Source organism: Podarcis filfolensis (assembly GCF_964270895.1).
Source record: "Podarcis filfolensis genome assembly, chromosome: 4".
Taxonomy (NCBI): Eukaryota; Metazoa; Chordata; class Lepidosauria; order Squamata; family Lacertidae; genus Podarcis; species Podarcis filfolensis.
The window spans coordinates 46,009,827-46,025,559 of record NC_139607.1 but is presented as its reverse complement, the minus strand read 5'-3'; the positions used below and the strand labels follow the sequence as shown (position 1 = coordinate 46,025,559).

General features: G+C 38.0%; 1 protein-coding gene across 1 annotated transcript in view; it reads left to right on the top strand.

Annotated features, from left to right (window-relative positions):
* Nucleotides 1-15,733, top strand: part of CFAP47 (cilia and flagella associated protein 47) — a 180,768-nt gene that overhangs the window by 128,448 nt on the left and 36,587 nt on the right. The window contains exons 55-57 of the mRNA XM_083612236.1: nucleotides 1,991-2,095; nucleotides 4,721-4,877; nucleotides 11,363-11,455. Of these exons, the coding sequence (XP_083468362.1) occupies nucleotides 1,991-2,095; nucleotides 4,721-4,877; nucleotides 11,363-11,455 (355 nt within the window). The remainder of the gene's footprint in view (nucleotides 1-1,990; nucleotides 2,096-4,720; nucleotides 4,878-11,362; nucleotides 11,456-15,733) is intronic.

Genomic DNA, 15,733 nt, shown 5'->3' with positions numbered 1-15,733 from the left:
AAATAAGTAAAAGCTGGAAGTGTTCTGTTACTTACAATTTCACAAATCAGTATTTGCATGCATAGCACTATGATCTTGATTCATTATATTATTAGCTTGCTGCAGATAGATTTTTGGAAGAGCCCTAACGGGTTCATACATATTACAGTCAGATCATTAGCAGAGAAATTGATTAAACTTAATGATAATGAATTTTGACTCCTGTAGCCTGCATACAAACTGTCCAGGCAGTTTAATATACCCTTCCTGCTTTCAGCTTTTCTAATTCATTACCAGATGCTTAAATGCCACCACTATTCATGGCACATTATCTGTAAAGGCACATTAAAAATAAATTACCTAAATTTACTTCATGAAAGTGTTCAATCCCAAATGCATTAGTCTTCAGCACTGGGCATGTGAATTTCAAACACTTCCACTTCTGCCTCTTTCTTAAAATATGGTGGCTTTGAGCATTTTTAGTAATCAGCCAGCTGTCACCTTTTTGCTTCAAGAGAACCTTCAAAGTGCACAGGATCTCAGATTCTAATTGAAATTGTGGGACATCCATACCTTTAGCATCTCTTAGAGTTTTTTGTGTGTATTTGTGCTATAGTATATGAATTATTTTAGAAAAGATTTTTTTTATCAAGTACTGATCTCTCACCTTTTGAGCTTAACACTTGATTATTTTCTTTAAAAGCTCTTAATATTGCATAGAAGAACAACTTTTTAAACTTTTTAAAGATGAATTTTCTGCTCCACAGAATGCTAAACATAGTTGCCTGGGTATAGTTAACTGTAGCATGGTATTTCTGGAGCTAGACTGAGGCAGGGCTTCTAATAGACATATATCTTTATTATAAAAATCTAGTTTTGCTGGGTGATGCCCAAGTATAATCAAGGAACACTAACTGTGATTTAATTGTATATGCCAGCTTGCATTTTGCATTTTGGTTTTGTATTTCTCTCTCTTTGGACTGAAAGCTCACCTGGAAACCCTTGAGTGAAGGGTTTGATATAAGGGTTTGATATAAGTTGCCTAAATAAACAAAATAAATAAATAAATAAATAAATAAATAAATAAATAAATAAGAAAGAAAGAAAGAAAGAAAGAAAGAAAGAAAGAAACTCATCTGACTCGTGCCTTAAGTGAAACATAGTTTCCTGGTTAAGGAGAAATCAGACAAAAAGAAAAACATGGCAGCCTTTATATTAGCAAAGTTGAAGGTTATGTTTGGATGGTGTACTAGAAAAACCAATTAGAAGTTGCAGCAACAATATGTATGTTTCAGGCAGATATGCTTCTGGATGTCTGGCACTAGGCTGCACGTGTACCAAGTAATTTTATTATTGGATTTAGATGTTAGTTCCTTGCTTAGAAGCGTCAAACAATTTTATCTTATCACCATATAGTTGGCCACTTTGCCTATCCCTATGGAATTGTGAATCCAACTCTTTTAATTTGGAGTAAGCACATCACAGCATGGTAGTTTCTTTGAGCCCATATAAAAGTGCATAACTGTAGATGGAAAACAGAGACAACTGCACATACTGTAAATATATACTGCACATTGCCTTTTAAAAATGGTATCTGGCTTTTTAATTGTGCAGCAATATAAGACTTCTAAGCATCTCTGTAATGTGAAAAAAGAAGATATAGTGGCAGTATACGACCTGAAAAACTGAAGCTCTCTTTCTTTCATCCATACTTTAAAAACAGCCTCCACTTCTTTCTTTGTGGCTAGTAACACAATCTTTTTCGTTTCTGGGGAATACATGTGCTGCAACTGCCGCTAAGCACTGTTTACTGCAGTACACTTTATCAGTCTTAGCAGATCCTGCATGCTGAGAGTGAAGAAGGCATACAGTGGAACACATTAATTACGTAAACATCAACAGTGTTGATACAAGGCACAATAAAAGAACTGGCTCCAAAATAAAATTGATTTTTATTTTTCATTTCCTCCCCCCCTCTCTCTCCTCTCCCTCCCTCCCAATGTTTGTGCAGTTGGTTGTAGCTCCTCATTCCACCACTGAAGTACCAGTTCAGTTTTTTCCTTCTGCCCTAGGAAGGGCCAACCACACAGCAAAAATCACTTTCATGTGCCCACAGGTATGGATGCTCAATTAGATTTGATGAATTAAATATTATCTAGCATTGTAAAATATTATGATATGGTCCAGCGGCAGGAAAAGTTAGGCTAGTGTACAGTATTTCACTTCCCAAAGCTTCTATCCTGCCATTCTTCCTGAATGACTAGCCTACAGAAACAACATGGGGTTGCAGAGGCTGAAGAAAAGTGCTATTGGGCCTGATAAAGCTCAGGGCCTTGTGATTTTAAAATCCTGCTCAGAGGTTATTGGAATGTTGATATTGGCTCCTTCATGGGTAGTCCATTTGAAAATGCACATATTCTTGATTTTCAATTAGGTACTTGAGATTTGACTGAGGTTACTAACAGCTATGGCTTGGTTAACATTCAGGAAAGTAATCTAAAATGTATACAATTACAAATGCCACTGTACTTTTGAAAAACCTATTAATGACTTTTAAAAATACAAGTCTCATATGCTAATGTCCTATTTATTACAAAGAAGTGCTTGAAAACACTAGATCTAATTTTACTTAAAGGTTTCTTCAAAATATTAGCATTTCCTGCCTCTTTACTGTGTTGAATTTTGAAAGGGAAATAACTAAGTTAACAAGATTCATCTCCTTCACCAACTCTACCTTACTAAAAACTGCAGTCGGAGACAAAATAAATGAGCTAATATTATGACACATGCTGTAATGTTTGCATATTATTTGTGCTTGAGTAAAATGTTTGGTTTCTGAAATGCATATTATTTCCTTGTTGGATTATTTGATTCTCTAACTTAATGGGATTAGCACTTCAGCTGAATACTAGCTAAAATGTATGACTCCTTATAATGTAGCAAAACCAATATTTTTTCTGAAAGTTTGAAGTGATTTACAGACTAATCCATAACCAAATTAAGCCAAATTGCTGGATTCACATCAGAGTCCTTATACTTTAGCCTTGGAAAGACACAGTTACCTGGAAACAAGTCTTGCAAAACACAATGGGACTTACTTCACAGTAGACAGCTATAGGATTGCACTATTGCTATTGGTATATTTTAATTCCACTGATTTCACTTTAAAAACCCCATTCATCTGAAAATCAAAGCAGATAAGTTTAGTTTGCTTGACAAAGTATACTGTTTGGATTCTTTTTTCTCCTTTAACATGCATTTGGAAGAAAAACAGCAAGAAAAACTAAGTGCTAGCAGTTCTGGTATATATGGTGTATATACAAGGACAGTTCAAGAAGATGAAGTGCTATTATTCTGTCTGAAACCATGATAGCTCACAGAACTTTGATCAATAAATTAAAAAGTCTTGTTATTTATCAAATACCAAAGCCATAAAATAAGCAAATAAGTCACTGAAACCTTTCAGGTTCAAATTGAGGACTGACACTCAATTTTTGTCAACATGCCTCTCCTGTCAAATAGTGGCAAATCTTCAAGTTTTATCTCAGCCAAACCTTTAATCAATATCTCATCCTTTCACTTGCTGTGTCCAGCCCTCTCAACCTTTTCAGTGTTTTGCTCTAACCTTTGTGACTCACTTTGCTCTTTTCATCCTTAAATCATCTGAAACTTTTGAATTATCGACTGAACTTCATAAGAGAAAGGTATTAAACTATTGCATGATGGTAGCAGATTGAATATACATCAGCATTACGTTTCTACCATTCCAGTGCCAAGATTATTTGAGAAAGGCTTTCAAGGGTCCTTTTCACTGTATATATAGGAAGCCTGGCAAAACTTTAACCTTAAAAATTGGCATTGATTTTCTTCCCTTGATTTCACTGATTAAATGCTTCTGAACTGACACTTTAAGCTGTCTCATAGCTGAGTAACTGACTAATATAAAATCAGCTAATGACAGGACTTATAGGACAAGGCTTAACTGTTTCTGATTGTGCCTCATTGCTGAATTGAGAGAAACCACTATGGGTTATTATCTGCTTCGTTTGCTTCTGGTTTGCAGCTGTGCGAACACTCTGCAATACGAATTTGAACTCTGACTGCAATCACTTTGTTCTTGTTTTTGAGCACTGAAATTAACTTTGTTGGAACAGCACAACTGAAATGCCAGGATAAGTAGAACAGTTAGTCAAGATACTAATATACTTATAGCACCTAGTTTTCCCAGTAAACCAGCAATATCGGTATGTAATGGAGTGAGACTAATAATACTGAGCAGTGTTAGAGACGAGCAGGATCTATTATTAGAGTGTCAAGTATTCTTTGATTACATTCTTTTCAGCTTCTTCTATTTAATATGCTGCTAAGAATAATGCATCATCTCAAATTCACTTCAAAAAATGTAAGCAGTGAAGTGGCTGAAACAGCTTTCCTCTAATGCTTAATTAGCTTATTACCAATTAAGGGTAACAGGTGGAATGTATGAAACTTTTTAAAAGAAGGAAGCCAAATAAATTGTGCTAGAATTGGCTTGCTATCTATCTAGTGCTGCAAGTGAATGGTCTTTCTTGCATTGAGCTCCTCAGTTTGCATTGGAGTTGCTTATGTATATAAAAACCCCTTGACTGGGGCCATCATATTTTTACCTGAAGCTTAACATTTACAGGGAAATGAAAAGGAAAAAAAAAGAACAAAGAAGTGGTTTCTGATTAAAATGTGAACATTGTTATTCTTACCACAGCTTGAGGAATGGGTATTTTTATTGTCTGGGATTGGTCTGATTCCTCAGCCATTGGAGCCATCTTGTGTGAGTTCTTGCCTTGGTCACCATTCTTCTATCATCATAAGCTTCAGGAATCCTACATTTGAAGACATAGTGTTGGATGTCTTTTTAACAGGTACAGTAGATTCCTTTTATCATTATGCAATATATGTTGAATGCTTAAGTCTTTATTGAATTCAGTTGAATTCAGTACCCAAAATGTTGCTTTGCCTAAACAATAGGGGGTTGAGCATTCAGCACATACTTTAAGTTTGAGTGGAAATCTTTGCCAGCACACAAGCGGAGAAGTGTGTTTTCTTCTCGGGCACAGAAGGATTTATCTGTATTTACAGTTGGTGAACTAAGTTCTCCGGGGGGGGGGGGATATCATTGCTGGATCTCACATCTGCTTTTTAGTTGGCAACCTGAAGGACATCAAGAAGGGTTTACCCTGTTCACACCCCCCCCCCCAGCTCTAGCCAAAGCAGGAAACTACAAGGAAAGCAGCTTACCAGCAAGGGTGCATCTTTTGCTAATAGGTCAGAGCAGGTCGGGTAGCAGACCAGGGCTCCCTAAAACGGTTTCAAGTCAGTCCTCCTTCTGTAACTTGGATTGCTTTTGGTGATGGACCACTTTTGCCTTTTTTTTGTCTGAAATCATGTTGGTCTCTACTGGATCAAATGCTTGAAACTACTATTGTATGTTCAGCTGTTTCTACAGATACCTGGCACCATGGCAGCAATAAAGCACAGCTTCAGAACAAATAAAATTCCACTGCAAGGCATCCATAGATAAGTTTTAAAAAAACAAAACCCTAGACAAATAAACAGGTTTTCACCTGGCTCCCAAAAGAAAACAAAGACAGCCCTTGGCAAGTCTAAAACCAGGGTGAGGTTAGACAGTACTCCCTTCACCTCAAATAATGCGTGGGACTTAATGCTATGAAGTTAAATTTAATGAGTCTAGGGCAGTGTTTTCCAACCTTGGTTTTTGGACTACAACTTCCATCATCCCTAGCTAGCAAGACCAGCGGTCAGGGATGATGGGAATTGTAGTCCGAAAACAGCTGGAGACCCAAGATTGGGAAACACCGGTCTAGGGATTATTCCTTATCATACAGGCAGTGACCGTTTTAGGTGCAACTGATGTGTATGTCCACGACTGCTCTCATCACGCCAAACCTGGAAGTGACCTTGTCACAAAAGGGGGCAGAGTGGGGTGGGGATGGGGTGGAACAGGGTAGGATGGATTTATACAGGCCCTGCCAATGTGCACAGGGATTCAGAACATAACCTGTGCACCAATTGGTTGCTACCTGTATGGCTTTAGTGGATTTTTGGATAAAATTCTGTTGTTCTAATCTATTATCTGTTGTTGAGTGCGGAAGACCTATATCTCAGTGGCAGAGCAACTGCTTTTCATGCAGAAGGACCCATATTCAATCCCTGAATTCTGCAAGTGGGATTGAGAAAGAACCTTGTCTATAACCCTGGAAAGTCACTGTCAGCTGGGCCCAGTGATCTAACTTAGTACAAGTCTGCTTAGTACAAGATGGGACAGTGAGGATGACACTTCTTGAGCTGCAGGAATGTTGATAAGTAGCTTTAAAAAAATACACCTTTCACATGGCTCTGAAATGCAACTGAAGTGAACAGAGACTCTCCTAAAAATTATTCAGTAAATCTGAAATATTTAATCTCTACTTCTTCCACCTGCTCTAAATTGGCTCCAAGCTTACATGACCCTTTCTATATTGTACTTTGTGTGTGTGTGTGTGTGTGTGTGTGTGTGTGTGTGTGTGTGTGTTTAAGACTCTATTTAGTGTGCCTGGGTAAAGCCTGGAATACGTTTGGGGCTCTCCTTCTGTGTACTCTGGGGAGCAAGATGAAAAAAGATCATTAAAACAAACTGACAGATTGCCAAGCTGCCTCCTCCTTCAAGAAATTCCTTCCTTCTGAACATCACTTATCGAGACCAGCTAATATTGTGTTGGATTCAAAGACATGTGAGTGAAATGAGTTCACTCATTAGTGCTATTCCATGATTTGGTACACAAGCACTGAAGGAAGAAACAGTTTTTGGAGCTGCATCGCACAATACAAAGGAATTGTACACCTGTCTGTACATGGGATTAACACAATTCTGCACTGAAAAGCAAGCACTAATGGTTGATGTTCCCCATTGGAACACTAGGATTGCTCTGCCGTGAGAAATTGCATGAACCCCAGGCATTTGGGACTTGAATCAGCCTTTTAGTTGACCCAGGATATTTTTAAAATCTGAACCGGAGCAGTGTAATGCACATGGCTAGGAAATGGCTATCAACAGTTTTATGCTGCACGCATATTGATGACCACATTTTTGGAAAGAAGAGATGTGTTACTATTACACCATTTCATTCCGCACCATTTAGAAAACAGCATGTTTTGTCCTGATTTATCATTCAAGTCAGTATCTCTTCTGATTTGCACAGCAACAGAACTATTATAAGAAGCAAACCGAGTCTAAACACTGTGCCAAATGGCGTATTTAGAAGTATCATTGTATTGGGCTGCTATTTGTAATGTGCTTTCTTAAAACAGTTTCCACAGAAATGATATAAGAAGCGACCTTCAATATAATCCCTGCAGAAATCATGTGCACAGATGAATACTATTGTGGCAGACACCAAGCAAACTTGGGAGAGAAAGGCACAGTAAGAGGAGGAAGCAAATGGGAACCTAGGACACATCTTATACAGAGAAGGACCATTAGTCCATCTTCCTCAGTATTGTCTACACTGACTGGCAACAGTTCTCCAGGTTTTCAGACAGGGGTTTCTCCCAGCCCGGCTTGTTTACGGCAGGGATTGAATCTGGTACCTTCCGCATGCAAAGCAAATACTCTAACCACTGAACTATGCATGGCCTTTCTCCTAAACAGATCAAGAAGCTAAATGCATTTAGGTTTACATAATGATTCACAAGTAACTACTTGAATCTTTGGCTTCAGGGTTCAGGGAACATTATTTTGCAAATAGACTATTCATTGTTGTTTATATTTTTGTACTATCTACATTAGGTTCATAAGACTGCATGGTTTGGTTGTTGGAATTCCCCAACATATCAATCCACATCAACATTTGACCTCCAATTGCTAAAGGCACCAAGACCTAGATTTTTCCTCTGCAACACTTACCAAATAGCTCTATCATTGTTCTGGGCAAATAAAATTCTGGACTTGTAAATTCATTCATACAGCAATATTTAAACATGTTTATCTGCATAAATCGGGATTTACATATTGGTATCTCCTCACAGGGGGGAAATACATTAAATGTGCAACTGGCATTTATGCTAATAAGTGCTGAACTAAAAGATTAATGTCTCTGCAATTACTAATCAGTTTAGGAGAGTAATTGCTCCATCTTTGGGATCTGACTTTATCTACTTGTGTAAGCATCTTAAGCTTAAAGCAGATCTCTGTAGCAATATTTGGGGTTGTTCACTGCCACAGTATAGCAGCTGCCTCATCCTTTGCATTCCTAAAGCTAAAACTATTTACAAAACATAATTGTATGCAGTGTAGCTTGGTCACCCCATTTTCTTGGTGAAATAGCCGTTTTGTTTAAATTGGTGTGGAAATATTTTCTGACTGCTCTTATGCTTCTCTGGGAACTCTTTTAATTTCTGTGAAGTATTCAGCAGAACTAAATGCTGGATTTGTAGCAGTCTAGTCTAAACTTCTTTTTGTTGCAGTTTTTCCCTCTGGGTAGTTGGTATTAGAACCTTCAAAGACCATTTAATTCAATATACATAATTAAGAGCAAATAAACATCACATTTGTTGAAAACGTTAACTAAAACATTTATTTTGAGCATAACTATAGCTCTGTTTTTAACCATTGCATTATATTTATTTACTCAATATATGCCAGCACACTGTTATAAAATAGCATGGTCCTTGTTTTAGGCAGCAATTTTTTGTACACTTACCTGTGAGTGAACACAACCGTAATGAGTTCAGAGTAAAACGTACATAGGATTCTGCAGGTAGGCAAGATATAGGTTGGAATTCAGTGTTGTCTGTAGAATCTTTTCAGTTTGTCAGACAGAACAATCCCTCTCCTTCCCCTGCGTACTGTTCTGGGGGTTTTTCCTGACCACCCCTTTGAGCCAGTTTTGGCAGCAAACGGAGGGGGAAAGTCTTGTTGTAGTAGTGGGAGTCCTTCTACAGGACTTTTGCTGATAAGGCTTCTTAGGTGAACCCCACCCAAAATATTCAATAATTGTACAAATACAATTTATCAAAATTATATTACAAAAACTAAGTTTGGCAGAGAATAAATATTTCCAGGCACTAGCAAACTGTCAAATACATGAACAAATACCCAGAAGAAGTAATTTCTTATAATCTCATTAATCGATTATCTGGGACAACACATTCCGAAACACACTGTTTAAGAGCAATCCACTGCTTTTGTAATTTAAGAGAGCAAGACTGCTTCTTTGTCTTTGTACAGTGTCAGCCAGGTGCACATGGACTAATATTGTAATGTGAGTTAGGTCATTTAGAGTCTCATTTCCAGTAGAGTTGGAGAAAGCATATATTCAACTCTTACCAGTGTTGCTCTGTATAACAATCTGCTAGACAGTTTGACAGTGCAGATGTAACATCATTTGATTCTTGACAGCCTATTTTTCCACTCTCACTGTAATTTTTTTCACATGTGTCATTCACCATACCCGGTACAATGTTGCTGAAATTGGTTTTCCATTATAGTCTTTTTGGCAATCACTGTAAATGTCAACTCAACTAATTAGGTACCTATCTGTTGCTGCTGTGATCACCTTCACATTCCCAAGTTTGAGATAAGAGTTGTAGTAAAGACCAGTATTGTAAGTTTTCGGAAAAAGAGGTTGAGATGAATTAATGGATGGTATGACAGTTAAATTGTTGCGTTAAATCATGCAAAGCAAATTTGTGTACAAGTTATAAATCTTTGTAACTATGGGATGTTAGGAGGGAAGGGCGAGTTGGTTCTTTGCATAATTCAGCCTTGTAAATAAGCCTCCAAAGTTGCTATCCGGAATTTTTAACTAATCTATTAAGAGGCTAGTAGGCTGTGTTACCATTCTGGCCACTGGGAATGAGAAACCTGAAAGTGCAGGCTTCCAGCTCATTATTAAGTTGCTGTTGATCAAGCAGACTGGTGGGGCTTGGGAGTGGGGAGAGGGACGGAGCCATCCTTCCATTCTAGCCCAGTGCATTTCCATGGTAACCATGGAGGAAATGTACCTCCCTCCTTGTGGTTAGCACAGATACCAAGCAGGCTCAGGACTGCCGAATACATTCACTTACCTTCATGGAATTCCTGGTCACCTATGGCTACCATACAGGCTGTTAAATATAAGGTAGACATAGTTCTCCTGTTATTTGCCATTTGCTCCCTCAAAAGCTAGTCAGCTTGGCCTGTTACCATATATTTCCCTCCACGCCATGGCCATTCTAATGAAAACCACATATTTATTAGCATGGTGCTAATAACACCAAGGTTGCAGGTTTGATCCCCATATGGGACAGCTGCATATTCCTCCTGCATTGTAGGGGGTTGGACTAGATCAGGCATAGGCAAACTCGGCCCTCCAGATGTTTTGGGACTACAATGTTAATCAATTGTGAGTCTGACTTAATAATAATAATTTTATTTATACACTACCCAGCCACTCTGGGCGGCTTCCTCTTGCTGGGCTGCCTGCAACTGGGCAAATGGCATTTAGCCAGCAGTGAGTTGGTTTTGCATTTTGACTGCAGGGCTCCCTGGTTGCACTGTATCCTAACTGCCTCCAGGCTGGCAGATTGGAGTTTGGATTGCCCAGTGGTAATTCATCAGAGTTTGTATAACTTTATGTTTGCTGATTATCAGATCAAATTAATACTGATGATTTTCTCACTGCTGCAACACCAATTGTTTCTTTCTGGTATCATATTTTTCCATAGCTATGTATTGTGTGAGACTGAGCTTTATTTTTATTTTGTTGGTCGTCTCGCCATGTAGTACAATCATAATTAAATTTGATCTATCTGGGATGGATTAAATCACTTGTCTCCAGAAACTTCTATGCAGGATACAGCAAGAAGTAACATGTTGAGGTGCTGCAAATAGGCCTTTATTAATTTAGTTAAAATTTCAGTTTGGAATATAATTTCATAGAATTGGAGAGTTGGAAGAGACTCTGAGCGTCATCTCATCCAACTCTGTGCAATGCACGAATCTCAACTTTCTGCTTTAAAACCTCCGAGGAAGGAGAGTCCTTCTTTGCTATATATTTTTAAAGAACAAACATTTTTGCACATCCCTTTTCCAAAACTTTGGTTTTAGGGGGTATATTATTCCAAATAATTTTAATAGGATTCCATGAGCAGCTATAGTCATTTTTGGCATGCATAGGAGAACGATTAAAATGCAGAGAGACCTTAAAAAACTGTCATCTCCTATTTCAAAGTATACTTTGAAGAGCATTCATCAGTTCTTACATTAGAACAGCCTTTGATCACATTTCAACCTCCAGTGAATTCCTTTCCTTGAATGTGACATTGAAGCATAACAGAATTTTCTTTTTCTTTCCCTTCTTTTTATTAGATCAGGAGCATGTCATGCATAATCCCCATGCATCTGTATCCCACCATTCCAATAAGGACAGCATTTTCTGGCTTTCCCTCAAGCAAAAACAAGGTACACAATTGTATGGTTTATGTATGTTTTTGCAAAGTGATCTGCATAACGATTGAAAATATATATTCATTTATGTAGCTTAATTCCCATTTAACGAAACAATAAAGGCACAACTGTTTTGCTCTATTATATATTGTAGCGGTGGGACTCGTATTTGTTTAACATGGGTTGGGAGCTGTCCTCAAATTAGAGCAGGCATAGGCAAACTCAGCCCTCCAGATGTTTTGGGACTACAACTCCCATCATCCCTAGCTAACAGGACCCATGGTCAGGGATGATGGGAGTTGTAGTCCCAAAACATCTGGAGGGCCAAGTTTGCCTATGCCTGAGTTAGAGGAAGTGTGGCCCATGCAGAAAATGTTGAGAAGGAAATATTCCTCCCAGCATCCCAATTAAGTCATAGATGAGTATTCATTGATGTGGTTCAGTTATGGTTATGGGTTTGATAGATGCTGTAGTCATTTGAGTTTTGCTGGAGAAGAATGTACTGGTAGGCAGTCTGCTGCTGGTTCACCTTATCCTATCAAAAGCCACCAAACAGAGAGTTATGTTGTTTATTGCCAAAGGTTGGTGCCAAAGGTTCCCATGATCTTTGTGCCTTCCCTTTCTCTGGAGTAGGAAGGTCCAGAGGAAAAAAAATATTCTACTGCCATCTTGTCCAGGTGTAGTACTTGTTGAATATATCTTCCAGCTGTCCCATAACTCCAGATTATAGAAAGACCCAAAGTTAGCTCACTGTTCTGTTTTTTGGGTCCCACTGCTTTGAATATATTGTTTACCTTCTCCATAACTCTTATAATCTAGTAATATCATAACTCTAGTTCTCGACAAATGGAGTTATTTAAATTGTTCACTGTAGCGAAAGATTAATTTAATTAAAATGAATATATATACCCTATTTCAACACTGTCATTCTCTTCTTTTTGATACTCCATCACATATTCGCTAGGATTAACAAACTTTTCTAAACATTATTATAGAAGAGATAATAAATCATTCAGATCACATATACAAACCTATCCCTTGCCATGATTAAAGGGAATTTAGATTTCCCAATTTACTGTTCTGAATAGTGGTATTTGGATTAGATAAAACTTGTGCTGTTAAACCTGTCTGAGTTAATATAAAAGGAATATTCTTATTACTCCTGTATTTCAGTTTGTATTTAGCTATTCAGTTTAGAACATATTATTTCTACCCTGAGTCTCTTGGGCTTGCTGATCGGAAGGTTGGCAGTTTGAATCCCTGTGATGGGGTGAGCTCTCATTGCTCTGTCCCAGCTTCTGCCAACCTAGCAGTTTGAAAGCGCACCAGTGCAAGTAAATAAATAGGGATTGCTGTGGCAGGAAGGTAAACGGCATTTCTGTGTGCTCTGGTTTCCATCACGGTGTTCCATTGCACCAGAAGTGCTTTAGTCATGCTGGCCACATGACCCGGAAAGCCGTCTGTGGACAAACACTGTCTCCCTCAGCTTGAAAGTGAGACGAGCGCCGCAACCCCATAGTCACCTTTGACTGGACTTAACCATACAGGAGTCCTTTACCTTTACCTTATACTGCTACAAAATTAGTACAGTATGTGACTTAAGGTTGAAAATATAATAAAATATTACATGTTTTTAATATACTTTGATAACGAAACAGATGGAGTTTTATTCCAATTGATTTTGGAATAAACATGCCCTGGTGTCTACAAAGGACAGAATGTAAATTTTAAAAAATTAAAAATTAAAATAGATTGATACTTTGATTTGCTACTGGTTTAGTGTTATTTTTTTTTGAAAGCAATGTAATTTTTAGAACTTTGAAAGGAAGCTGATTACTAGAAATGTTATTTTATATGGTAGTAACAGGGACGCGGGTGGCGCTGTGGGTTAAACCACAAAGCCTAGGACTTGCCTATCAGAATGTCGGTGGTTCGAATCCCCGTGACGGGGTGAGCTCCCATTGCTCGGTCCCTGCTCCTGCCAACCTAGCAGTTCGAAAGCACGTTAAAGTGAAAGTAGATAAATAGGTACCGCTCCAGTGGGAAGGTAAACAGCATTTCCGTGCGCTGCTCTGGTTCGCCAGAAGCACCTTAGTCATGCTGGCCACATGACCCGGAAGCTGTACGCCGGCTCCCTCGGCCAATAAAGCAAAATGAGTGCCGCAACCCCAGAGTCGGTCATGACTGGACCTAATGGTCAGGGGTCCCTTTACCTTTAACAGGGACCCTGCCATGTTTCAAATGCACAGATGCTAATAAAAACACAGTCGTTGTACCGTTCTGCTTCTGGATTATGGTACAGAAGCTGTCAGTTTTTAAATATCCTATAGAAAACAAATTAGAAAAAATGAGGACCAAACTTTAGGTTTACAATTAAATGCCATTAGATGGGTTGGGTACTACTACTACTACTACTACTACTACTACTACTACTATTAGGATTCACTCTTCAGTCTATAAGCCAGTTAAGAATTACATTTATTGTTTCACACAATGTGTCGCTGCTTTTTCTGATGTCCATTCCTTCATACGTACCTGTGTACTATAGTAAAATGTCAATGTTTTAACATTACCTGCATCATCCTGTTTACATTTTAAATAGAAGTTACCTCCATTGAGTTCATAGGGACTTATCAAGCAAGCCTGACTGCAACTATTGATGTGTTCAGGAAATTGAGAAGATTGTAAAGTCAGGATGTGAGTAACCCGTACTAGGTGTCACAGCGTAGGAAGAGGGAATTAGACACACGGCTGCCATCTTCATAAGTAGAAACATGTTTATCATAACCTCTAGTTGGGACCTGTCACTCTTATTAGCAAGAAAGCAAATAGTTTATTAATGTCACAGACCAATAAAATTCAGTACAAAGAGACACAACATTTAAAAGCAAATACAAATAATTATATATTTTTCTCCTCTCAAGAAGCCAGCAATATTTTTTCCTGATCTAATCACTCTTGGAACTTCCTCTCTTGCCAGTTATCAAGATAAGACATTTCTTATAAAATTCAAATATTTGAATTTGAACAAATTATTTACATCCTGCAATTTTATGAACATTTTACTCTGAAATATGAACATAGACAAAATATTGGTCTACTGGAATTGATATAACAGTTAATCCTTTTACTTATATATTGACTTGCAATACCTTAATGATATAAATGGAACTCTAAATATTTAGAATAATTGGGTGCAAAGATGCAAACATAATACAGTGGTACCTTGGGTTAAGAACTTAATTCATTCTGGAGGTCTGTTCTCATCCTGAAGCAAAGTTCTTAACCCAAGGTACTATTTCTGGGTTAGTGGAGTCTGTAACCTGAAGCGTCTGTAACCTGAGGTACCACTGAAACTTTAGAGGGTGTTTGTATCTTTCTCTAGCAGAAACCTTTATGCTACATACTTTCAAAATATGTGTAGCTAACAAATTGTCCCAGAGTTGACGTATTAAAGTTGTAACATTCTTTATGTTTATTCCTATACTGTTTGGCAATGTGTTCTTTAAACACCTCATTCTTAGACATATTTTCCTGGATGTAAGCCCACTTGATTCCAGCAGAACTTTGCTAAATGTGCAGAGAATCATGGCATTAATCTTGTATATGATAGTGTTAGTTGTAAGTGCACTTTTTATGATAAATTAATATTAATTGCCAGAATATGTGACTGGTTGTTTGTTTTCTTTCGGGGGTTTTTAGCAGCAGTTATTAATGGCCAATCTTTAAGCAGGCTTCATTTCAAAACAAAGTAAACTGCATTGTCACTGCATATTTCATTACTGATATCAGCACTCAATCCATTTGTTCTCATCTAAACAGCAACTGGTTAACTTGCTTTTCTTTAATACCAGAAGAACAGCTTTTAAATTCAAGCTTTCAATCAGGGAAAGTGTATAGAGCTTCTCTTGGAAGTGCCAAGATCTTTATGAAAGATAAGCCTCATGAAACGGCAACCAGAGCTTGTAAATATTCTGTCTCTGGTAAATATTCTTTCCTGAGTTATGACAGTCATATTATCAAATAGATGAAATGTTCATTGTGTTTTCTTTAAAAGTCTTTTCATAGTCCCTCTTGTGGACTTGCCTGTGAGGTCATTGCGGGTCAGAACATGACTGAGTCAGTGGCATCCTTTTAATGCTTGAACTGCTCCTGCCTCTTTATGCTCCCAGCACAGTACAAGCCGGGCAAATTTTCCAAGGGGGAGGTAGGATACATACTGCACTGTTTCTTCTTGGCTGCCTTTTCAAGTGGGGATGCAACTCCCCAGTTACAAACACTATCTAAAAATTT